Source organism: Microtus oregoni, unplaced genomic scaffold (assembly GCF_018167655.1).
Source record: "Microtus oregoni isolate MIOR12 unplaced genomic scaffold, Mior012 000016F_ref0000370, whole genome shotgun sequence".
NCBI lineage: Eukaryota > Metazoa > Chordata > Mammalia > Rodentia > Cricetidae > Microtus > Microtus oregoni.
Genome location: NW_024543075.1, coordinates 39,422,663 through 39,449,340, shown reverse-complemented (window position 1 = coordinate 39,449,340; position 26,678 = coordinate 39,422,663). Strand labels below are relative to the sequence as shown.

The following is a 26,678-nucleotide window of genomic DNA, read 5'->3' as shown; positions in this document are numbered from 1 at the left end:
TTCTTGTTTATCTTTCCTTTATTGGATTGGTAATGATCATTGACATCATGGGTTTGTCCTGATCAAACCTGCTTAACTATTTTACAAAACAGAGGCTTCTTCAATTGTTCTGCTTTGGGATCCTCAATTCTCAAGGAAGATTGTTACATTAAAGTTGGCAAGGTTTCTTATTATTTAAAGAGGGGAAAATCGACTTAAAGGCTTTTCCTCAGACAAGTATTTTAAAGCCTTTTCCATCAGTGTATCTAGAGATCTGTGGCAGCCTGAAAGGCTAGAATATTTGTCTAATAACATAACTTTCCATGTGTATGCTATATGCTTAAAGAAACATTAAGAATATAAACTGTGAAGTAGACTATTGATAGGATATTGGTCTATACATATTTTCATATATATAGTACATTATATATGAAGCAGGAATAATAAACACATTGCAAAAATCTTCTTAGTAGAAAATCTTCTAATATGGAAATAGTAGCTTATTAATGGTTATTTTCTTGATTTATAAGGTATCTTGAATGTAGCTCCTAAATTGATATTAGGGTCCCTTGATTAATTTGAAATTTCTTTGGAACTACTAGTATTCTATTTGTGACTTTTTAAGTAATCGAGTACTTCTTGCTTTGTGATTTTGAACCATGAATCTGGTATTGTTCCTTTTTCAATAAACTTTTTGCCATATTTGTTTTCTAGCTCTGTTTTAAAGTGGCAGACAAACCATTTCCAGTATGACTGGGGAGATGAGTCTGGAGTGATGCTCCACCTGGCGTAGTTATCTCCTGCTTCTCGATATCTTTTGTATGAATATTGCAAGTCATTTACAAAAAAAGGATAATCACTTGCTACTAAACTAGTACAGAATTCAATGACAAAGTCCTCTGTTTTGTTCCATTTAGCTCCACGTACAGCCTGAGGACGGTGGAGTGACACACTGTGGTCTCCTTCGTGTTCAGGAATGGTGTTGGTACAAACTGCTTTACAGAAAGGACACTGTTTCCAGCAGCCACAGAGCTGGGCAGAGAGAATTTTCTCAATGTCAGGAACCATTTCATCTATGGGCTTACTTGAGCAGTCCTCTTTGACTTTCCTCAGTGCAGGATCCAAAGCTGCACTCATGGATTCTTTGAGAAACTCAGTGTCCTTTATCTCCAGGTGCTCTATGCTTATCAGGTCTCTTTTTGGAAAGATCACGTGGCTCCCTAGATGATCACAGAACAAATCCAACCAGCGAGAAGCAGTGCTGCTATCATCTTTAGTTACTTCTGTGGCATTTTGAACAGCAGAGAGGATGGTGTTCTTGATGTCCTCTAAACTTATTTTTAAAAATGTCTTTAATTTCTCACCTTTTTCTGAGCAGTACCTTATAATGTGCTCTGTAATGTATTCTCTAAAAAATGGTTCTGGATAATGAACATATTTCCAATACTTCTCAAAATTTTCTTCTTCTGCCAGAGAAATGAGAATGTGTTTCTCCAGGTTAGCCCTGTTTCCATTGAATGCAGGGCACATGGATTGCATATCCCCAGTTACTTTACTAACCATTTCCCTCCATACAGTGGCAGATATAGCAGGAGTAAGCTTAAGCCAAAGGAAGACAACAATGGATGTGATGGAGGTGGTACCTTGGCAGTGCATCTTAAAACTCATGAAAAAATCCTCTTTCTTTCTCTTCATATAGTTCACAGGATCATTTGCCATCTTGAATGCCTCATGCATTTCCTTGAAAATCTTTGATGCTTTCTGGAATAAGCACAAGGATAAGTCAATGATGTAGTCTCTGGTTAATATGTAGTCCTCCTCCTGGGGAAGAGATTTCACTTCATTTTCTACTATCCTCAGGATTTCATGGAAATCATTCTGATTGTAACCACACTGTTGCTTCCAAATATTTTTGATTGTTTCATTAAATCTTAAATCAATATTAGAAGTAAAAATTTTAATAGATTCTTTATGTGAGGTTTCTAAACTCATGCGGATTAAGCCATGTCGTTTTTTCATTTGGATATGTTTGTCATAGTTTATTTCAAACATGTCTCCAGAGTCCCTTTTTAGTTTTTCTATAATATTTTTCTCTTTCTTGAAATGCTCCAGAAGGATATTTTCAGAATCCAAATCAATGTTAGGATCTGTCACAAGAGGAACACTTGGAGTCACATTGGAGATCCAATTTGTCCAAAGTTGATTGAATTTCTCATGTAACTCTTCATCACTGAATTCTTTACCCTTCACACTTAAAGCCAACTCTCGGCTCTTCTCTAACAGTTCATTTTCATATTGTGATATTTGGTTATCTAGTCTTTCTTGGCTTTGTTTAAGATTGATAAGCTCATTGCTTTTCTTTCTGGTATCTAAAATAAGTGATTCGTTAAGCATTTGTAGCTTCTGCTCAAAATAAGTTTTCCACTGAATCAATATTTCACTCTCTGGATCTTCTTCAAAATACTTGTCAAACTCTTTCTTGATGGTTTCATATTTTCTGTGAAGTGGACCCTCTAGTGTATTGATTGTGATCGTCTTTATTTTTGAATTCTGAATCTGATTGTTCAACTGGTTCTGTAATTCCAGAACATAACTCCTCAACTCCCAGGTCCAGTGATTATACATAGTTTCCAGTTTGTTCATGGCTATGACTTCCTTAGTGTTTCTGAAATTGAAAATGAAATTTTCACTGACCAGGGCTTTCCACAAATTTTGAACTCGGAATTTTATATCTGAGATTTTCTTGATCCTTCCCCTGGATTCCTGCTGGGCAGTCTGAAGAATCACACTCTTCAATTCCTGGACATTGTAGCTATAATAAGGATTGGGAGAGGCCATTGGGGGATTGCCATCCCAGAGGTGAGCAAAGTAATAGACATGATTCTTAACATCAAATTTGATTACATCGCTGAAGCGGGTTATGTTTGAGCATTCTTCTAACTCAGCAACTAATGCGGTCATCTCATCCAGTCTCTGCTCCAGTCTCCTTCGTCCTTCCATAGTTTGGTCTTTAGCTGTAACTTCTCCCACATTCTGATGGACAAAGATACAACTTGGGGAGATTTTCACTTGTTTCATTCTGAGAAAAGCCTGGACAACTATTTGAAGGATATCCTGCATCTCTGCTGGATTCTCCCCAAATATATTGATCAGAGTCAAGTTTCCAAGACAAGTAACAAATGTTGCCAACTCATTGTCCCAATTCTGGGATTTGCTGTTGAGTTCTGGAGCCTGCAGTCCTTCTGTGTCTACAACGAGCAGAAAATCAAAGCCAAGTTCTTCTGTGAATGTCTCTTCCACCTTCAGGAGCTGCATGTAGGCCCCCTTGGTGCACCTGCCTGCACTGGCTGTGAACTGCAGCCCAAACAGTGCATTCAGTAGGGTGGACTTCCCTGAGCTCTGTAGGCCAAGGATAGAGAGAACAAACAACCTTTTGTCTCCAACTTTCTCAGAGATCTTGTCAAAAACAGCTGCCACCCACTTTAGAGGCACATATGAAGCATCCCCATCCATCAGCTCAATGGGAAGACCAGCTACCATCAGGTCTGCAGCAATCTGGGGGAGGCAGAGAATAATGCTGTCTCTAGGGGAGGAAGTTTCTTCCAGAACTTCATAAATCTGGGCAACTTCTCGGAGTAGGTGCTCAATGCCAAATGTACAGTCATAAATCTCTTTGGTGATGGCTTCTATCTGATTCTGCTGGTCAATCAAGAAGTTGCTTTTACACTTTCTATGTCCTTCTGTTTGTTCTAATAACCACAAAGACCTTTGTTTCTCCTGTAATTTTTCTAAATGATCTTTAGTTAAGTTATGTAAAAGCAGATTCAACCAGGTCAAGATATACTCTTTGGAAGGAGTTTCTTCATTTTCTTGAAAAGTTTTAAGGAAAGAGCACATTACATCATTGAGAGGAAAGGCTTTTTCTAATTGTTGAAAGCGGATTTTTTGTTTCTCTCCCTCAATATCACTTTTATGTTGTTCAATACTCCGATTTCCTTTTTCTGTCAGATGATAGAGTTCTTTGTCCTTCTTACACCAAATATGCCAGAGATTTCCCTGAAGTGGTAGTAAGTTTTCTTTTATCTTTGATAATGTCTGTTTTGCTAGTTGGGCCGTTATAATCTCAGCCTTTTCTTTAGCTTTCTTGCAGTCTTTCTGGTCTTCATCAACCAGGAATCCTTGTTTTCGAGCCATCTGTGAACAATCTTCTAAGCTCAAAGAAGTATTAGAGTATTTTAATAAATGTTTTATGGCAGTTATGAGTTCTTCTCTTATTTCTGCCCCATTTCTATTCCTGATGCCAATTCTTACTCTTCTACCAGAATTATTGACTGAGACAATTTTTTTATTATCCAACAAACACAATAGAGGTATTGAGGACTCACTCAAGTGTCTGACAATATTCTGGTTTTCTTTATTGTCATCAGTAGATGACATGACCATCACAATGACAGAAGAGATATCCTGCAGGAAGCTGAGTTGTTGCCTATGGTCCTTGGCATCTCCATGAAGATTGGTGAAGGCCATACACCTATCAAATGTGTCCTCACCTTGACCCCCAGGACAGAACCAGGAGATCTCCACCACTCCCTCCATCAGGAGACAATATTTGCTGCTTTCTCTGCAGAACCTGTGAAAAAACACATCGTGTTTACCTTTACTGAGCAGAGAGTTCATGATCTGAGATTTGGAAGCAGAGAAGTCATTTCCAACTCTAATGAAAGACACAATGGGGGTAGAGACACAGCACATCTGCTGATTCCTGTGACTGTAGCTCTTGTCCTGTGCTGATTTACTTGACTCTTGCCAACTTCTCCTGATTTGTCTGAGAGACCAGAGAAAGAATTCCATCTGAGAGGTGTTTGGATTTGGCACCAAAAGGGGGAGTGCAAACTGACAAATGGAGAGTTTGGACAAAATGTATTGCCTGGCAAGATCATCTGCACAATGAAAAATGGCCATCTGGATGTCCATTGGGTGAATGCGTGGCTGGGACTCTGTGTCCAGAGGATCAGTAGGTTCATCTCTGTCATCAGACAAGTCTTCGAATGGATCAAAAGTATCAGTTTCCTCATAGCAGGGATCTAAAGAACTATTGGTTTTTTCATTTTCAGCCTCTTTGAGGACCAGATGTCTGAACCCACAATCTAGCATCAGTAGCTTTTGTAGGAAATAGAAGGGAAGTTCCTGTTCAGATGCTGGTTTGGACTTGTGTACAGAACTCTTGCAGATCAAATGGAAGTCAGCTCTGCTCATCTTTTTTGGGTAGTGATGTTCTAGGCCTAGGCGTTGTAGTAAGCTTAAGAAAGATCCTTTTTCTATCATTTCTGCTTTGCTGTTTTCATTATGCTGCTGGTTACTAGTCTCTTTATTTTCATGGGTGAAGCACTGTGACTGTTCTTTTGCCTCATCCATCCAGCATTCTTCAGGGATCTCCATTGCTTGTCTCAGCTCTGCTTCTTTTTTCTTAACTTCTTTGTCTTCTCTGTGTTTCCCTTGTATTTGCAAGGCTGTCAGTTCCTGCAGTGCCTGTCCTGCCTGCTGCTGTCTGCTCTCTATCATCTCCCCTGCAGTCTCCTGGAACTCTGCAACACCGTTTGGATGTGAGATGTCAAGCAGCTTTTCCAGAGCCTTTTCCTCCCATGTGTGTTGTATCTGGGACTTCAGCTTCTGGATCTCTCTTTCTCCTAAGTGTTGTAAGTCCAGGGCACTAGTCACACCCAGGTCTTTCTGAAGCTTAGGCAGCCAGTAGTCAACAGACAACCCCATGTTGGTCAGCTTCTCCTGGAGATCTAGCTGCCTTCTGCTTCTGGAATGAACGCGCTTCGTTGATGCCATGGCTCTGTGAAGAACAGATACTTATTTAATCTGTGTCCAAATGTAAGATATCTGATCCGTGTGACCCAAAGTGTAAGTCTTCTTAGGAGGCTTGTTATTGAAGATTTCTATGCTTTCTTTTAATTGTCTAATTTATGTTTACTTAGAATTTTTGTCCTGTTGTTTTCTGTTTACTGTACATAATTTATATGTCTAGCTGCCATTAAGAGCTTCAATATAATAGACTGGCTTCAGGTATTTCCTTCTGCATTGACTGAAGCCAGAATTACTAATGGTGAAATTTTTAATACATTAAGGGGTGACAACCAACTTTTTATTTGACAAAATATAATTTCCTTATCCTGATTAACATTTCTGTATTTGTTTCTATGAAAACTATGTTGACTGTTGTAATTTATATCTTCCTAAATACAAATGAAATTATGTAATATTGTGTTGGTCTCTTATCATTATAAATGAATTTCTGTTTTATGCTTGGTCACTTGCTTCTAACATTTCCTCTTGCCCTAGGATATTGTGTTAGAATCTTTTCTATTGATGTGATAAAACACAATGATCAAGGCAACTTAAAAAACAATGTCTAATTTTGGGCTTGTGATGTCACATGGTTAGAGTCTATCACCATTATGGCAGGGAGGATGATAATAGTCAGGAAGACATAATACTGGAACAGTAGATAAGAGTTCTTGTCTTAAGACAAAACCATAATAAAGAGAGAAAGGTAAGGAATGGCTGGGGTCTTTTAAAACCTCAAAGCTCATACCTAGTGACAAACCTTCAACAAGTCCACAACTACCAATTCTTCTCAAGAATTTCCACCACTAGCAGGACGGTGGTGGTGCACGCCATTAATCCCAGCACTCGGGAGGCAGAGGCAGGTGGATCTCTGTGAGTTCGAGGCCAGCCTGGTCTACAAGAGCTAGTTCCAGGACAGGAACCAAAAGCTGTGGAGAAACCCTGTATCAAAAAATCAAAAAAAAAAAAAAAAAAAGAATTTCCACCACTGTGGAACAAACATTCAAGTATCATTTTCATTCCAACCACTGTATTCTACTTCTAGCCCCCAATAAATGTATAATGCAAAATGCATTTCATCTAACTTCAAATGGTCTCATCATCTTCAATTCTCAACACTTTAAAAATCCAAGTTCAAAAGATTCTTCTGAGAGTAAAGACAATTTCTGAATTGTAACTCTGTAAAATCAAAAAGCAAATTGAGTGCTTCCAACTTCTAAGGGCAATAATTATAATTATCATTCCATAAAGGAGGAGAGGGGTATAGTGAGAGCATACTGGACCAATGCAAGACCAAAATACAGCAGGACACACTGCAAATTCCACAGCTGCATGTCTGACATCAAAGGGTAGACATTAGATGGCTTTATTTTTCTAGCTTCTCTGGCTACAACGAAGCTAGAGGTGGGGGAGAGACTGGAAGAAGAGGGAGAAAAAAAACTATGGACAGAGTGTAAAAGCAAATTAATCAATTAATATATCAGAAGCTACAGTATTGTACAATAAATGTACTGCTCACAGATTAATAAAGGAAGACCCACAAGTGTACAACTTATGGGGCATCTCGTTTTGCAGAGCCTGTGAGAAGACTTGACTTTTGGATAAATTGCTGTCAATTCTGTTAAATCTTGTGAAATCATAGTGATTCTCCCTTAAAAATGGGATTCATTCCCAAAACAATGAGCTGTGTAACTTCTCCTGCAGGGGCAATGCAATGTCCTTTCCATTCTCCCACACCATGAGACCTTAAAGCCAAAACATTCACTCTTCATTCTAACAGTCAAATTTACAGAGATTCAATCCCACAAAATTACTTGCTAACAAACCATATAGAAATTTTTATAAAAGATAGGCACTGAGCAGATAGGCAGTATGCCCAGCCCTTACCAGACTGGCAGGTCTGGGTGTGGGTGAAGTCCAGGTTCAGGAATCTTTAGTAACTTTATCTAATGGTTTGTAATGTCAGATATTTACCCTTGGATGCTGGCTGTTTCCTGGGTGGTGTCACCTGTTCCAGAGTGCTGTTTTGTGACTGCCCTTTTTGTGACCTTAATATGCATATTATCATTGTCTTGGTCTATGGAATTTTTCAACTATGTTTGTAAAGACTAGAAACCTCATGGAGACACCCCTTGTTCTTCTCCCTGTTTCTTCTCAAGAAGGAATAAAGAGCATGTAGTGGTAACGTACAGGAGTTGATTTATTCTGTTTACCCTCAGATCCAATTATCCAGGTTTTGCCTGCCATTGTGAATCTTTCTGTACCCTGGGTGGTTTAATGGGATTAACCCCAAAATAAATCTTGATATTAATATTAAATATTCAGTGGGAAACTAAAAGAGTGAATGAATGCCAAGATAGAATAACAAAGCTTGTACACTAGATAGGTTTGAAAGTTTGGAACACATTGCAACATACTACAGGGCACCTCTGACAAACATATATTCAACACTATATCAATGAGGAAAAATTCAGAGTACTTACTTTAAAATCAGGGTTGAGACAAGGAAGTCCATTTTCTGACCTCTTAATCATACAGTCCTTAAGGTCTTAGGTAGATTATCTAGGAATCAGAAATAAACAAAGGTGAACAAATAAGGAAAAAAATCCAATTACTACCATTTTAGGATGATGTGATCCTATACATTAGATATTCTAAAACTTCCATGATAAAACACTTTCATCACACTATTAGTATACAATATAAATAGTAAAAGTATCACGATGTTTCCAAATACCAATAATGAACTTGAAAAGAAAGAAATTGATAAAAAAATATTTCATTCACAATAAATGAATGAATAATAAAAATATGGAATAAAACTGTTTTACTGGCATTGGGACCCTACTTCTCACACTTGGTCATCTTAATACATGGGGTATCTTGATATGCCATGTGTTGTTGCTATCCGTGGAAGACTTGCCCTTTCCTGAACAGAAATGGAGGAGGAGTGGACTGGAGCTGAAAAGAGAGGGGAGAGGAGGGAGGAAATGGGAGGAAAAGAGGAAGGAGAAACTGTAGCTGGGTTGGAAAATGAATAAATAAATATATTAACAAAACCAAAAATATAAAATATATGTACTTTATGTTTTATTCTGTCAAAATAATTAAATCATTTGCTGGAAAATGGATGAATAAAGCTGGGCGATGGTGGTGCATGCCTTTAATCCCAGCACTCGGGAGGCAGAAGCAGGTGGATCTCTGTGAATTCGAGACCAGCCTGGTCTACAGAGCTAATTCCAGGACAGGCTCCAAAGCCACAGAGAAACCCTGTCTCAAAAAAAAAAAAAACAAAAAAAGAAAGAAAGAATCATATTAAATAAAATATACCAGGCTATGATAAATGCAACATTTGATTTCATTTTTTTATTGATTTTTATTGAGCTCTACATTTTTCTCCCTAATTCTCCCCTCCCCGCTTCAAACTTCCCCCAAGGTCTCCATGCTCCCAATTTACTCAGTAGATCTTCTCTTTCTCTACTTCCCATGTAGATTAGATCTATGCAAGTCTCTTTTAGTGTTCTCATTGTTGTCTATGTTCTCTGTGACTATGGTTTGTAGGCTGGCTTTCTTTGCTTTATGTTTAAAAACCATCTATGAGTAAGTACATGTGATAAATTGTGATAAATGTCTTTCTGTGTCTGGGTTACCTCACTCAAAATAATGTTTTCTAGCTGTTGTTATATTTTTCTGCAAAATTCAAGCTGTCGTTATTTTTTTTTTTCTGCTGTGCAGTACTCCATTGTGTAAATGTACCACATTTTCCTTATCCATTCTTCAGTCAAGGGGCATTTAGGTTGTTTCCAGGTTCTGGCTATGACAAACAATGCTGCAATGAACATAGTTGAGCATATGTTCTTGTGGCACCATTGTGTATCCTTTGAATATATACCCAAAAGTGCTATAACTGGGTCTTGAGGAAGGTCGTTTCCTAGTTTTCTGAGAAATTGCCACCCTGACATCCAAAGGGGATGTACTAGTTTGTATTCCTACCAGCAATGCAGAAGTGTTCCCTTTTCCCCACAATCCCTCCAGCGTAAGTTGTCATCAGAGTTTTGGATCTTGGCCATTCTTACAGGTTTAAGATGGAATCTCAGAGTTGTTTTGATTTGCATTTCTCTGATGACTAAGGCTATTGAACATTTTTCCTTAAGTGTCTTTCGGGCATTCCACTGTTGAAGGCTCTCTGTTTAGATCTGTACTCTATTTTTTATTGAATTATTTGTTCTTTTAATGATTAATTTCTTGAGTTCTTTGTATATTTTGGAGATTATACCTCCGTCTGATGTGGAGTTGTTGAAAATCTTTTTCCATTCTGCAGGTTGTCATTTTGTCTTGTTGATAGTGTCCTTTGCTTTGCAAAAGCTTTTCAGTTTCAGGATGTCCCATTTACTAATTGTTTCTCTCAGTGTCTGTGCTGCTTGGGTTATATCTAGGAAGTGGTCTTCTGTGCCAATGCATTCAAGTGTACGTCCCACTTTCTCTTATCTAAGGTTCAATGTGGCTGGCTTTATGTTGAGGTCTTTGATCCATTTGGACTTGAGTTTTGTGCATGGTGATAGATATGGGTCTATTTTCATTCTTCTAAAGGTTGATATCCAGTTATGCCAGCACCATTTATTATATATGCTTTCTTTTTTTTCCACTTGATATTTTTGCTTCTTTGTCAAAAATTTGGTGTTTGAAATAATATCTAGGGCTTCTATTAGGGTACATTAGTCCTCCTGTCTGTTTTTATGCCAATACCAGGCTGTTTTCAGTACTGTAGCTCTGTAGTAGAGTTTCAAGTCAGGGATTGTGATGCATCCAGAAGTATTTTATTGTACAGGATTGTTTTTGCTATCCTGGGTTTTTTATTTTTCATTTTCCATATGAAGTTGAGTACTGTTCTTTTGAGGTCTGTGAAGAATTTTGCTGGGATTTTGATGGGCTTTGTGTTCAATCTGTAGATTGCTTTTGTTAAGATTGCCATTTTTACTATGTTAATTCCGACTATCCAAGAGCATGGGAGATCTTTCCACTTTCTTGTGTCTTCTTCAATTTCTTTCTTCAAAGATATAATGTTCTTGTCATACAAGTCTTCCACTTCCTTGGTTAGAGATACTCTGAGATATTTTATGCTATTTGTGGCTATTATGAAGGGTGATGTTTCTCTGATTTCTTCCACAGCCCTTTAATCGTCTGTGTACAGGAGAGCTACTGATTTTTTTTTTGAGTTAATCTTGTATCCTGCTACATTACTGAAAGTGTTTATGTGTTGTAGAAGTTCTTTGATAGAATTTTTGGGATCGCTTTTGTAAACTATGATATCATCAGCAAATAGTGAGAGTTTCACTTCTTCTTTTCCAATTTGTATCCTCTTGTTCTCCTTATGTTGTCTTATTGCTCTAGCTAGAACCTCAAAACTATATTGAATGGATACGGAGACAGTGGACAACCTTGTCTTGTTCCTGATTTCAGTGGGATCGCTGGCAGTTTCTCTCCATTTAGTTCGTGTACATTGCCCTTATTGTGTTTAGGTATGTTCCTTGTATTCCTGCTCTCTCCATGACCTTTATCATGAAGGGATGTTGTATTTTGTAGAAAACTTTTTTGGCATCTAATGAGGTGATCATGTGGTTTTTGTTTTTCATTTTGTTTATATGGTGGATTACATTGAAAGATTTTTGTATGTTGAACCATCCCTGTATCTCTGGGATGAAGCCGACTTGATCATGGTGGATGATGGTTCTGATATTTTCTTGAATTCAATTTGCCAGTGTTTTATTTAGTACTTTTGCATCAATGTTCATGAGTGATATTTGTCTGCAAATTCTCCTTCTTAGTAATATCTTTTTGTGGTTTGGTTATCAGGGTAATTGTAGCATCATAAAAAGAGTTTGGAATTGTTCCTTTTGTTTCTATTGTGTAGAATAATTTGACAAGTATTATTATTAATTCTTCTTTGAAAGTCTTGTAGAATTTTGAGCTGAAACCATCTGGTCTTGGGCTTTTTTGGTTGTGAGAATTTTGATGACTGTTTCTATTTTTTTAGCAGTTATATGTCTGCTTAATTTGCATATCTGGTCTTTATTTAATTTTGGTAAATGAGATTTATCCAGAAAGTTGTCCTTTTCCTTTATGTTTTCCAATTTTGTGGAGTACAGGTTTTGGAAATATGACCTGATGATTCTCTGTATTTCCTCCATGTCTGTTGTTATGTCCCCCTTTCCATTTCTGATTTTAGATATTCTTCTCTGCCTTTTGGTTAGTTTGGATAAAGTTTCATTTATTTTGTTGATTTTCTTGAAGAACCAACTCTTTGTCTCATTGATTTTTTTATATTGTTTTCTTTGTTTCTATTTTGTTGATTTCAGCTCTCAATTTGAATATTTCCTGCTGTCTAGTTCTCTTAGATGAGTTTGCTTCTTTTTGTTCTAAAGTTTTTAAATGTTCTGTTAATTCACTAGTGTGGGATTTTTCCAGCTTCTTTATGTAGGTATTTAGGGCTATGAACTTTCCACTTAACACTGCTTTCATTGTGCTGAGTAAGGTATATATTTGTATGTTTGGATGGAATATTCTGTAGATGTCTGTTAAGTCATTTGAATCATAACATCTGTTAGTTCTCTTATTTTCTCTGTTCATTTTTTGTCTGACTGACCTGTCCAGTGGTGAGGAGGAAGTGTTGAAGTCTCCCACTATTAGTGTGGGAAGTTTAATGTATGATTTAAGCCTTAGAAGTGTTTCTTTTACATGTGAGGGTGCCCTTGTATTTGGGGCATAGATGTTCAGTATTGAGATTTCCTCTGGATGGATTTTTCCTGTGATTAATATGAAATGACCTTCTTTGTCTCTTTTGACTGATTTTAATTTAGGTCTATTTTGTTAGATACTAGAATAACTACATCTGCTTGTTTCTTAGGTCCATTTGATTAGTATATTTTTCCCAACCCTTTACTCTGAGACAATGTCTGTCTTTGAGGTTGAGATGTGTTTCTTGAATGCAGAAGAAGGATGGATTCTATTTTTGTATCCAATCTGTTAGCCTTTGACTTTTTATAGGTGAGTTGAGTCCATTTACATTACGGGATATTACTGACCAGTGATTGCTATCTCCTGTTAATTTATTTTCATTGTTGGTGATGTTAATTTATGCGTTTTCCCCTTCTTTGGGGTTTGCTGCTATGAGATCATCAATTGTCTGTGTTTTTGTTGGTATAGCCAGCTTCCTTGGGTTTGCGTTTTCTTCTAGTTTTTGTGTAGTGCTGGGTTGGTGTCTAGGTATCGGTGAAATTTAGCTTTGTCATAGAATATCTTGTTTTGTCCTTCTATGGTGATTGAAAGTTTTGCTTGGTATAGTAGTCTGGGCTGACATCTATGGTCTTTTTATGTCTGCATAATGCTTGACCACAACCTTCTGGCTTTCATTATCTCCAATGAAAAGTCAGGTGTAATTCTGATAGGTCTGCTATGTTACTTGCCTTTTTTCTTTGCAGCTCTTAATGTTCTCCCTTTACTCTGTATGTTTAGTGTTTTGATTATTGTGTGGCAAAAAGACGTTTTATTTGGATCCAGTTTATTTCATGTTCTGTAAGCTTCACAGGCATATCTTTCTTTAGTTTGAGAAAGTTTTCTTCTATGATTTTGTTAAGTATATATTTTTTGCTTTTGAGTTGAACTCCTCCTTCTTTTATACCTATTATTCTTAGATTTGGCTTTTTCATGGTATCTCATATTTCCTGGATGTTTTGGGTTAAGCTTTTGTTGGATTTAATATTTGCTTTAACTGATGAGTCTATTTCCTGTATTTTACCTTCAGCACTTGAGAGTCTTCCATCTCTTGTACTCTGCTGTTCATGCTTGCAATTGTGGTTCCTGTTTGTTTTCTCATGATTTCTGTTTCTATAATTCCCTCGGTTGTGTTTGCTTTATTGTCTCTATTTCAGTTTTTAAACCTTGAATAGTGTCTTTCATATGTTTGATTTCTTTTTTTTTTAAACAAGGGGCATTTTATTAGAGTCCAGGGGTGTCAGCTTTGGGCAGCGACAGAGGGCAGCTTCACGTAGCTCTTCACTGGGGCCAGTGGCCGAATCTTTCGGCCAGCCCAGCCTCCCTTGCGTTGCCATAGCCCACTGTTAGGCCTCTTGCCCAGCCAGCGATTCCGTCCTGCCTTGCGGATGATCCGCTGGTTATGATTAACGTTGGAAACTCGGCCTACAGTTGCAATGCATGTCTCCAGCACCTGCATTTGCCTCTTCGAGGGCAGCTGGATAATGGCTGTTCCATTCACCTTCCGAAGCAGCACACCACACGTCCCTGCAGCTCGGATATACTGTGCTCCTCGGCCAGGCTCATTTTCCACATTGTTGAGGGTCCCCACAGGCAATGCCCCAAGAGGATACGCATTGCCCTCCTGAGCTGCCACTGCCATTCTGCCTATGTGGTTAGAGTTCAGGATTGTATCTCCTGCCTTCATGTTTTCTGTGGCAATGATCCAGCGTTTCCGGCTGCCCCCAGCTACCAGGGCTATGTCTGCAGACCTGCATGGATCGTAGCGGACGACGACAACCTTCTCCTCAAAGGGTTCTGGCTTGCTCTCCTTTCTCTGGCTGGAACCGCAGGAAGTCAATCATTCTGTAATTTTGTTTGTGGCCCCCACCAATACCATGTACTCGGATGCGGCCTGTATGGTTTCGACCCCCAGACTTCCTCATCTTCACAGGTTTGACTGTGTACTTGGTACGACTTTTCCAGGACACAAACTTGGCATTAAGATCCACAGATGTATGCACCGAGCGCTGAGAGGGCAATGACACGGCCGAGGGCTGCTGAAGGGCATTGCTCAGCGTCTGGGCAGCCGGGAGCAGAGTTGGATTCAGGGCGGTAATGACCAGGGATGCCAGGCTCAGAGAGCGCAGAGCACTAGTGAGCGCGCACAGGGCCATGGGGAGTCCTCGGAGTCCATATGATTGATTTCTTTTTCTTGGTTTCCTTTAAGGAATTTGCTGATGTCTTCTAATTTTTGTTTGTCTTTTCCTCCATATCCTTAAGGGAATTTTTCATTTCCTCTTTAAGAGTTTCAAACATTCTCTTGAAGTTATTTTTTTAGTCATTTTCTTCTGCTTCTTCTATATTTGGTTGTTCAGGTCTTGCTGTTTACTGGTGTTGTGTTGCTCATTGTGGTATTGCATGTGTTCTTACTTTTTCTACTCATCTTTTCCTCTAATAGATATGGTTGGGGTTGTCTGAGATTTTGTTGAATAATCTTCTAGGTGCCAAAGAATCCAAAGCTCAGATGATTGTGCCCTTGTGGTACAGTCAGTGCAACAGTTCTAGTTACCCTGTTGGTTATTTTGTGCTCCTGGAGGTAGCTCAGTGCTCCTGTGCTTTGTTTCGTTTACTTTGAGTTTGCTGTCTCAGGTCTACTTTGTCTAGGTTACTAGCTTTGAACTGTTTCTGTAAATCCGGGTCTGGATTCCCTCCTGTAGAAGTCCCTGGCTTGGAGTTGGTTCTACAAAGGTTTTTGGCTCTGGTCTACTGTCTCAGAGATCCCAAGCTCGGGTGTGCCCAGAACCAGAGAGGACCTGGCTCAGGATTACTCCCTCAGAAGTCCCAGACTCACATTCAGACCAGCAGAGGTTTTAGGTTCCTGCCTATTCCCTTTGATGTCCCAGACCAATTCCCAGACCCACAGAAGTCCTGGCTCAGGCCTACTCCTTCTGAGGTCCCAGACTTACGCCTGGTCCCTCAGAGATCTCTGGTTCCTGCCTACTCCCTCAGAGGTCACAGATTCATGCCCAGACTGGCAGGTTCCTGGCTCAGGCCTAGTTCCTGGGAGGCCCTAGACTCAAGCTCTGACCCACAGGTGTCCTGGCTTAGGTCTACTCCCTTGAAGATCCCAGATTCATGTCTGGACTCTCAGTAGTCTCTGGCTCTGGCTCACTTACTCGGCAGTTACTCCCCTGTACCTGTTCCAGCGGAGATCGCTGACTCTGGATCTGGTTGCTGGCTTAATCCTGATCTGCCGGTGTCCGGGGACTGGATTGGCGTCTGGCTTCTGCTCTAGTGGAGCTTTCCTCCTTAGTCCCACTCTGTCCTAGGTAGCTGGTTCAGTTCCACTTCTGTTCAATTTGTTGCTCAAGGTGGAGTTCCATGCCTCAGGTTGACTTTGGCCTAGGTTACAGGCCTTGACCTGCTTCTGCAAATCCTGGTCTGGATCCCTTTCCTGCAGAACTCCCTGGCTTGGAGTTGGTTCTACAAAGGTTTTTGGTTCTGGTCTAGTGCCTCAGAGTTCCCAAGCTCAGAGTTCTAGGTACGCCCAGAACCACAGAGAACCTGGCTCAGGCTTACTCCCTCAGAGGTCCCAGACTCACACTCCAGACCCTCAGAGGTTCCAGGTTCCTGCCTATTCCCTTTGATGTCCCAGACAAATACCAGGATCCACAGAGCTCAGGCCTACTCCTTCTGAGGTCCCAGACTCACGTCTGGACCTGCAGAAATCTCTGGTTCCTGTCAACTCCCTTAGAGGTCCCAGATTCATGCTCAGACTGGCAGAGGTCCTGGCTTAGGTCTACTCCCTTGAAGCTCCCAGATTCACGTCTGGACCCTCAGTAGTCTCTGGCCCTTCCTTGCTCACTTGCTCAGCTACTGCACCCCTGTACCTGTTCCAGTGGAGATTTCTGATACTGAACAGGTAATTGGTCCCAACATTTGATTCTTTTCATGGCATTTTCATGTTACATAGATGATGAGATCATTTATATGTAAGTATATAGCTTATATGATGTTAAAACAGAAGCAGACTGTGTGAATGACCTAGAGAGATGACTCAGGGGTTAAGAGTACTTGGTCTTACAGAAGACCTGCCGTTGGCTACTAGTAACCACATGGCAGCATACATTTATCTGTAATGACAGTTTTAGTGGACCATGTGCCTTCTGGCCTCCACAACCACCAGGCATGCATGCTGTGCACAAACATTCATGCTGGCAAACCATGGGTGCACATAACTAGCAATAATAAACTTAGAAAAACTGTGTTGAGAATGAATGGGACAAAGAGATGGGAGGTGCGAAGGAATGTTATAGAGTATAAACATATTAGGCAGAGCCCCACCATTTTGTAAAGCTATTCTATTAACTTGTTTCTTCTATATTTTTGCTCTTAATCACAACCATATAAGAGTTTAGCACATGTCTCTGAGAGACAGACTCCCTGCAACCATTAGACAGTCTGACTGCATGCATTCATTATGGACTGCCAATCAGTCACTGGCATAGAACCTACTTCTTTCTCTTAAGTGTATGAGAAGGGATATTCTTTTTGTCTTGTTTGCCTGATACTGGCTTAGCATCTTTGCTGTATTGCTGTCTGTTTGTCTGTATATGACATTAGTAACTTTTCTAATAAATATATAAAAAACAGAGCCCTTTGAACTCCTAATATGAAACCTTTTGAATATAGGCAAACTATGTGATATACTTGAATTAAAATATTTTTATGAAATTTATTACCATCTATAATGTATATGTGTGAATTTTAAGAAATTATTAAGAGGCCATAGCAGGATTTACAGCCCCCAACCACAGTGACTCAGAATCTCTCATTTTTGGGCTTGATGGGATTCTTTTGTCATTGGATCCCTAACTTTGCCATTATTGTCAAGCCTCTGTACCAGGCAGCCAGATAGACCCTCAAGGGGCCTGTTACTCACATGGCCATCATCTCCCTTAACTTCTCTCTGATACAAGATGTCCTTGTAACAGTTCCTGCTTTTGTTCTTCCATGCCCGACAAGATCTTACCACCTTTATACAGATGAACAGTTAGGAGTGGTCACTGGAGTTCTAACACAACTGGTTGGGCCTTTGAATCAGGCTGTCACCTTTTTGCCCAAACAGCTGGACCTAACCATCTGTGAATGGCAGACATGCTTGAGAGCTCCAGCAGCAGCAACTGAACTCACACGGGAGGCTTTCAAGATCACCCTGTCCAGGCCAGTCATGGTATATTCCACCCACTGCCTCTCAGACCTTCTAAGTCATTCTCTCTCCTTCCTTGGGCCTTCATGAGTCCAAGTCATTTACTCACTGTTTCTAGAAAACCCCAAATTACCTTGGCCTCTAGTCCTGCCCTAAACCCTGCAGACCTCCTTCCTGTTCCCTCCCCACTCTGATACTTCCTCTAATTCTTGCCCCGAGGCCTATGCTCACCTTGGCCCAGACTTTTAGATCAACCACTTAGAAATCCTCAATTCACCCTGTTTGCTAATGTAAGTTCCCTTAGAGACAAATGAGGAAACCGCCAGACAGCATATGCAGTGGTCACTCCCAATAAAACAGTTAAAGCGACCTGCCTGCCAATGGGAACCTCTTCACAAAAGGCCAATTAATTGACTTGACTAGAGCACTCCAGATAGCCAATATCTATACTGACTCCAAATACGCCTTCTTAATAGCCCATACCTATTCTGTAGCTTGGAAAGAAAGGGGCTTCCTTACTACCAAGAATACTTTCATAGTTATTGGACCCCTTATAGCCAATCTCTTGGAAGCCCTCCAGCTCCCTGCAGAAGTAGTCATAATTCACTGTTGGGGACAACAATTCTCCAAGGATCCAGTGGCATTAGGCAATGCCAAAGCTGACTCAGTGGTCCCAGCACCTGGCCTACAGCTCCTCTGATTTAACAGAACACATTTTTTGGACTCCCTCCTATCATCCCTGTTATCAACCAGAAGAGAGAGATGAACTCATTAAAGAGGGGGCCAAAAAAACAAAAGATGGATGGTTCTGCTTAAATAACTGTCTCATCTTTCCTGAAGACCAGACATTGTCGATCATTTCAGACATCCACCAGACCTTATGCATAGTCCCCAAAGTTATATACCATTTCTTAAAGTCCCTCTTTGACCTCAACCATCTTCGAGCTCATATTTCAGAGGTTTACTCCTGAAAGGTGTGTGCCAAGGCCAATCCACAGGGGTTGTCCATATATGTCAGTCTCTGCATCAGCTTCATGGGCATCAACCATGTAAAAAATGTGGGCTGATTTCACTCATATGCTTCGTCATAAAAAACCTCTATTATCTCCTAACACTTGTGAACACTTTTACAGGATGGATAGAAACGTTTCTGGCCTCCATGGAAACAGCAGATGTGGTGGCTCAGGTACTACTAGACTACATCATTCCTTGGTTTGGCATTCTACAGACCATCCAAATGAACAATGGGCCAGCCTTCACATCCAGGGTCATGGAGCTCACATCAGAAGCTCCCAACATCTCCTGGAAGTTCCACATCCCTTACCACCCACAATCCTTGGGAAAGGTGTAGAGGGCCAGTGGACTCACCAAACAACAATAATCAAGCTTTCCATTGAATTCAGGTTATCTGAGCCCTCCCTTCTCCCCATTGCCCTTATCTTTCTCTTGGTCACCCCATGTTCTCCTATGGGTCTAAGCCCTTTCAAGTTCCTTTATGGCACTCCCTTCCTCCTTAGTTACCACCTACCAGCCCAAACTCCTCTACTGGCTGGGTACCTACCCTACTTCTCCCTTGGGAGAATGTTTTAGGTATAAGCCAAATGAAATAATGTATTGATTGGTCAGCATTTCAATTCATATCTAAACTTTCATTCCAAAAGGACATGTTAGGACTTAGTATCCATTTGGTGCTCCTAATAAACATTAGGAGGTACTGCCTATTTGGATGAAGTAGGTTATACAGAAGCAAGCCTCTGGATTGTGTATTCTGTTTTTTGTCTATTTGTCGGTCTACGTATTTTGTTTACAATGAAGTGATTATCTTACTCTGTCCTACATTTGCACTGTGGTGATATGCTTTATCACAGAACCAGGTAAGGGAATGAGCTGATCATGGACTGAATTCTCAGATACTCTGAGTAAAATCAAGTCTTTCTCCTTTAATTTGATTTTTACAGAGATTTAGTCACAGTGACAGAAAACTGACTATCACCATGCAACTCCATTGAAAGTAAAAATTTATGATCCGTTGAAAGACAAAATGAAAAGAACAAGAATATAATGTTTGAGTTATGATGTGGATACAAGCCCAGTGAGTGGAAGGTGGTTGTTTGTATAAGAATGCCTCCCTATAGGTTTATGTATCTGAATGTTTAGTCCCAGCAATTGGCACTATTTGAAAGGAACAGAAGATCTGGTCTTGTGTACTAAGAGTGTCACTAAGGGTGGATGTTGAGGTTTGAAAAACCAAGGTAGGCCCAATAGCTCACTCTTCTTGCTGTCTTCAGGATTTGGATGTACAACTCTCTGCTATCATGCTTGCCTGTGGGTAAACATTCTCGCTGTTGTGAAGACAATGCACAAAATTTCCCAAACTGTAAGCCACCCCCAGTTGAAAATTTTCTTTCATAAGATGTTCCAAGGTCATAGTATCTCTTCACAGCAATAGAACTCTGTTTAAGACAGAAGTTGGTTCCAGGAATGGAGTAATGCTGTGATGTGCCTGATTGTACTGGTTGTTGGCAGAATGTGGATGCTGGAACTTTTGATTAGAAAAGCAATGATTGCTTAAGTAGTACTTAATGAGCCATATGAGTGAAAGCATAGAAGACAGTGGTGGTGAGAGCAACATAGATTATGATTCAGGAGATTTCAGAGGAGAATAATATTAGTAAATTTTCTAGAGACTATTGTGGTGATATTTTGACAAACAAAGTGGCTGCTTTTTGACCTTTTCCAAAATATCTGCCTGAGAATAACTTAAAAAGTTTGGGATTATTGGTATAGGCAGAGGACATTTCAAGAGAGCCCAGTACTGATTCATCCTATGGTTACTATAATTCACTCTTATGTAGATTTATAATGAAAAGGAGCAAAATGCATATAGAAAATTATAACATGTATGGCTTGAGGGGAAAAGAAAAGCAGGAAGAATAATGGTTCCAAGTCCATTGCAAAAAAAAGAGAGAGAGAGATAAAAAGTTTAAAGGAAAGCCAGATGTTAAATAGAATGAAGAGATTTATGCCCTCAGGACAAGGTCCCATCCAGGTAAATTTAAAATTGTGGAAAGGATTTAAAGTCAAGCTCAAGAAGTGAAGGAAACAATAGGAAACAGAAAACTGGTGCAACTGAATTTGACCAAGGGGAAAGTTCCAGCCCTAGGAAGCAGCAGACCTTGGCAGCTTCAGCCAAGTGTTTCTGTCTTTAGAATAAAAGATACAAGAAAGGACCTGCAGAATATCCTTCCATGCTTAGGAAAACCGATGAGGCCATATATGTCTCAGGGATGTCCCTGAATAGTGGCCCAGACAAGCCATTTTGTTAAACTGTAAAGTTGAAACCTCAATTTTGTTTAGAGACATAAGATTCCTGCCAATGAAAGCTGCAGACTTAGTGTGGAAACAGTCTAAGAGAGAAACATGAGTTTCAGTCAACAAAGCTGATAAGACTAGGAAATCTGAAGACTACTTTGATATCAAACTTTGAGATTGAAGTTTGTCCTGTTGGTTTTGATCTTGCTTTGGTCTCGTATTTCCTCACTATGCTCTCTTTCCTCCCTTTTGGAATGGTGATGCATATTCTGGATAATTATACATTGGAAGTATTTATTTTGATTTTATATGGAATTGCATTTAAGAAACTTCTATGAGTGTCAGAAAATTCTTTACCATCTCTCTTTTCAACCTTGCTTCCAACTCTGAACTCATATACTACAGTGTACTTGGAGTGCAGCATTCTGTACTTGAGACTGAACCTTCTGGAATGGTTCTCACTATGCTCCTTTTCCCAACTTTTGAAATAGTAGTGTATATTGAGAGATATTATATGTTGGAAGTATGTGGTATGCTTTTTTATTTGGTTTAATTAATGAAGATAGTTAAGCGATTGCCTGGAATCTCAGAAGATACTTTGTACTTGGTACTTTTAAACATTGTTGAAGCTGTGATAGACTATACAGATTTTAAAAATTTGACTGGATGCATTTTGCATTATGATATAGCTTTGGGCCAGTGGAGGCCAGGGAGTGGAATGTGATAGAACCCATTCCCTGTGGAGGAATATCTTGCTCAGCCTAGATACAGGGAAGAGAGCCTTCGCCCTGCCTTAAGTGATATGACAGATATTCTTTGTTCCCCATGGAAAGCCTCACCCTCTCTGAGGAATGGATGGGGATTACGGTGGGGGAAAAGTGAGGAGTGGGAGGAAAAGAGGGAGATAGAACTTGGATTGTTATGTAAAATAAAAAAGACTGTTTAAAAAAGAAAATAGAAAAGAAAATGTCCACTATAGATTTGAGCACTTGGTCACCAGGGTTTGGCATGAAACTGAGTATATTAGCAGGTATGGCCTTGTTAGAAGAACTCTGTCACTGGGATTTGGGCTTTCAAAGGCTCAAGCAAGTCCCCTTGCCTCTGTCCTCTTGCTGCCTATTGATCCACATGTAGAATTTTTAGCTATTATATCTTTCTGCATGCTGGCATATCCACAGCCATTGTGAAAATGTACTAAATTTCTGAAATTGACAGTGTCTCACATAAATGATTTCTGTTATAAGTGTTGTAAAAACATGATGTCTTTTCACAATAATTGAAGAATAACTAAGACATAATTTATATGCTCAGAGAAAATATATAATATCTAATAAAGTAATATCATTCTATACATATACAACACTTAAAAACCAATAACATGAAAATGAACAACATAGTAAAAACCTTGGGCAAAGACTTGGTCTAACAAGCTCTTCACCTAGAAGAGTTACAGATAATTTATAGGTTTATAAATGATTTTTTTCAGGATTTGTTTTTTGGAAAATGCAAATGACTGCAATCATGATATATTACAATTATTAAATTGATCACTATCTGCATTCCTTGTAATATACAATACTTGCAAAAAAGTGGAGGAAGTCATGTGAATTCAAATAAGTTAACATCATTATTGAAGATAGTTTATGCTTTCCAAATTAAACATTTATTATAGACCCAAGAAATCTTTTTTTAATTAATTAATTTATTTATTAAAGATTTCTGCCTCCTCCCCGCCATCTCCTCCCATTTCTCTCCACCTCCCCCAATCAATTCCCCCTCCCTCATCAGCCCAAAGAGCAGTGAGGGTTCCCTGCCCTGTGGGAAATCCAAGGACCTCCCACATCCTTCTAGGTCTAGTAAGGTGAGCATCCAAACTGCCTAGGCTCCCACAAAGCCAGTATGTGCAGTAGGATCAAAACCCAGTGCCATTGTTCTTGACTTCTCAGCAGTCCTCATTGTCCTCTATGTTCAGCGAGTCCGGTTTTATCCCATGCTTATTCAGACCCAGTCCATCTGGCCTTGGTGAGTTCCCGATAGATCACCCCCATTGTCTCAGTATGTGGGTGCACCCCTCGCGGTACACTCATCCATTGCTGGTGTGCAAACACTTTGGAAAGCAGTGTGGCAGTTTCTCAGGAAATTCGGGATCAACCTACTCCTGGACCCAGCAATACCACTCTTGGGAATATACCCAAGAGATGCCCTATCGTACAACAAAAGTATATGCTCAACTGTGTTCATAGCAGCATTGTTTGTAATAGCCAGAACCTGGAATCAACCTAGATGCCCTTCAATGGAAGAATGGATGAAGAAAGTATGGAATATATACATATTAGAGTACGACCCAAGAAATCTTAATCCTTGGTAATTTCAAACAAATGTTGAAAGCTTAAGTTAACACAAACATCTGAATAGAGACTGAATGGAAGATTTCCATTTTTCATATTTGCTAATCTAAACAGAGGCAACCAACATGTCTATTAAGAGCTTCAATATGGAAAGCCCTTCACGAGCTAGCTCATCTGTTTGAACTCTGGTTACCCAGTTGGTGGAGCACTTGTGTAAAAATGTTGACTCTTCACTTTTGTCCACAGTATCTAAAGCAGGATGAAAGCCTGACATCTTTGTCTTCATTGTGTGCCTGGTCTGTATTTGACTGAAGGAACAGAGGTAAGTTGTTGTCCTTAACATTTCCTTTTAAAGGGATATTAAATCCCAGGAAGAAGAAAACCTAAATGGTTAAACAATTCATCTCTTAATGAGATTTTTTTCAGAAGACTGGACTTTATTATCTGTGATGGAAGAACAGATGAATAATTTAACAATTTATTGGACCATCTTGCAGTAGTGACTACTTTCTAGTAGTTGAGATATTCGTGGATACATGGAGTGTTGAACTATAACTAAAGTAGGATTGCTTAACTGTGCATACTTTTGATTTTCTATTTGAATCTAAAATATTCATACTAATACCCTGAAGATGGATTTAAGTACCACTGGTTCTATTTTTTCTTCCAATTATGGTCATATAGAGCAAATCTCCTCTCTATTTTTACCACCATACATTTATTTAACTTTTTTACAAGCCATGATGTTTGTTACTTTGGATCCCTGGATTCATATTAAAACCTTTGGTCAGGTTCTTATTGCAAAGAATTATTCATCCAGAATGACCTCTCATATTATGTGATTTAAGGTAATAAAATGTCTTATAAAGAATCACACTTCAGTATAATGCTTAGATGAGACCTATGTCTGTTTCTCCCCATTTTTAACTCTAGACAGGCCAGATACAGCTTATCAAAATTCCAGTTCATTGTCTCATAAATCTTGTTGGAATCATTTACTCATTTTCATCTATTAATAGCCAAATATTAACTCTGACAAATTTAGCTAATTTGCCTTCTTTCACATCCCCTGGACTCTGTCTGACCCTCCTCCAGTGACAGTCCATGATTAACTTTTCTTTTCCTTCTCCTAGGTCAATTTCCTGACTACAGGGAGAACAGTCTCTAAGTACCCACCTGCCACATAGTGGCCTCTTCCTCATCATGTCTGTCCTCCCACATGAGCAAGGTCCTAGTCTGGTCAGTGATATGGTTCAGTGAGCCCTTGCACATGACCTCACAATGTGAACTGGATTCCTGGGACCCACACAATGTCAAAAAAGAGAAAATAATGCACACAGATGTTTCCTGACCTCCACATGTATGATATGGAAAATATGATTACCCAGCATGCAAAAAGTCACAATAACAATAACATGTATACCTAAAAATTAAAAGATCATTTTCTGCCTGTTTTATGATATGTTTTTCCCCTTGTTGTGTCTGTCCCTTTCCAATGTTTAAAATAATCCTTTCAAAGACGGGCTCCCACTTTAAGCCTGGACTTTTTTTGATGTTGTTGTTCCTATTAGTCACCAAATTAAATTTTGGTTTAGAATTTTATTCTCCCATACTTTTAGCTTGTTTATGGGGTAATAGTTTTAAGAGTATGATGAAATGTGGACCTATGATATCTTTTTTTCTCAAGACAGCACTTCTCTGTGTAACAGTCCAAGTTATCCTGGAACTTGCTCTTGTAGACCAGGCTGGCCTTGAACTCATTGAGACCTACCTCCCTACATCTCCCAAGTACTGGTATTAAAGGCATGAGTCACCACCACCGGTTTATGATGTCTTTTTTAATGTTTGCAGGCTTTGTGAATATGAGGAAGACATTGGGATAGTTCTCTCTCCTTTCCCCTCCTCCAAATAGCAAGGTTTTACATTAGGTTTGCTTTATACTGCTTTGCCTTCTATCTAGAGTTATTTCCCCTACCTTTTATTGACTCATCTCTTTTGCATGTATGCTAATGTGTAAAGAGAGGCACATGTGCCTTCCCCCTTCACTTCAGCTTATTTATGGTCACTTGTGAAAAAGAAATGTGTTTGTCTAAATTAAAATACAGCTTCTGGTTCCAAGAGGTAAAAGTCTGAGGTCCAATTAATCCTTGTAATAAAACAAGAACCTCTATGATTGAAGACAAAGACTGCTCAGTCAGAAGTTTCTCTATTTCCCCTGGAGTGACATAAAAGTCTTTCCCATTACTAACTCTTGAAGATGGAAATTGGAGATAGTAAAGTCAGGGTTGACTTTGTCCCTCTTTTCAGGGGAACAGAAATATGAACTTTAGATTCAGTGCTAAACAATGCCTTTGGCTTCAGCATGCCATAATTGTAATGACTCCTTATCTTTCCCATCAGTTTCCATTTTGCATTGTCTATTCCATTCATTCTATTTTGTATTTATCTGTCCACCCTGCTTCCCATCTACTCTTCCACTTACTTGTCTCTTTAGGCCAGGTGTCTGCTCCAGACAGAAATGCAGGGAGAGTGTGATCCTTCCTGGAGGAGGCAAGGCTGAAGAGTGTCAGTTACAGCACAGTGAGGGTTATTTATCTGGGGGCAAAGGCTGAATTTACTCTCAGCACAATAAAATTTCATGTTCTCCTTCTTACTGGGAGGAGTTTTGTATTATTCCTGTTTATATTGTGTTGTGTCACCTTGGAGTAGAGTCCAATTTATAAGTAACTAATCCTACATAAAGAAATTATGAATCCAATTTTATTGACTCTTGAGTGAAGAATGACAAGGGCAGGAAACTCATATATCTTAGTAGCTTTTAGGAGGAAGGAGCTAAATGAACGAAGAAAACCCCGCTTCATGAATCAGAGATGAAAAAATCAGGCTGATGCTGGTGAGATGGGTCAATGGATAATGTGCTGACTAGGCAACTGTGACGACCATTGTTCATACACCCAGAATCCACATAAATGTTAGGCAGGCATAATGGATGTCTAATACCAGCACTAAGGCAACAGAGAGAACTAGAACAAGCTAGCTAGAATTGGTTAGCTCTAGGTTCAGGACTTAACAAATTGTGTGGAGAGTATTTGAAGACAACCAATTTCAACAGTAGGACTTCACACAGATATGGGCACATTGGTATGTACCCTCTAAAATGATCATGTGCGCACACACACACCAGTACACACCAGTACACACCAGTACACACACACACACACACA

At 39.5% G+C, this 26,678-nt stretch overlaps 1 protein-coding gene, 1 long non-coding RNA gene and 1 pseudogene across 2 annotated transcripts; all 3 read right to left on the bottom strand.

Annotated features, from left to right (window-relative positions):
* Window positions 1-5,622, bottom strand: LOC121457977 (interferon-induced very large GTPase 1-like). The gene has a single exon (XM_041667087.1). It carries the CDS (start codon window positions 5,539-5,541, stop codon window positions 586-588), a length of 4,956 nt encoding a protein of 1,651 aa, XP_041523021.1. The 5' UTR covers window positions 5,542-5,622; the 3' UTR covers window positions 1-585.
* Window positions 5,623-5,661: 39 nt separating this feature from the next.
* On the bottom strand, window positions 5,662-26,057 carry LOC121457979. Its single transcript, XR_005975795.1, has 3 exons — window positions 25,937-26,057; window positions 8,316-8,394; window positions 5,662-5,821 (listed from the first exon to the last, which is right to left on the bottom strand). It is a non-coding gene; the product is annotated as an uncharacterized LOC121457979 (long non-coding RNA).
* On the bottom strand, window positions 13,763-14,759 carry LOC121457978 (annotated as a pseudogene).
* Window positions 26,058-26,678: the final 621 nt, after the last annotated feature.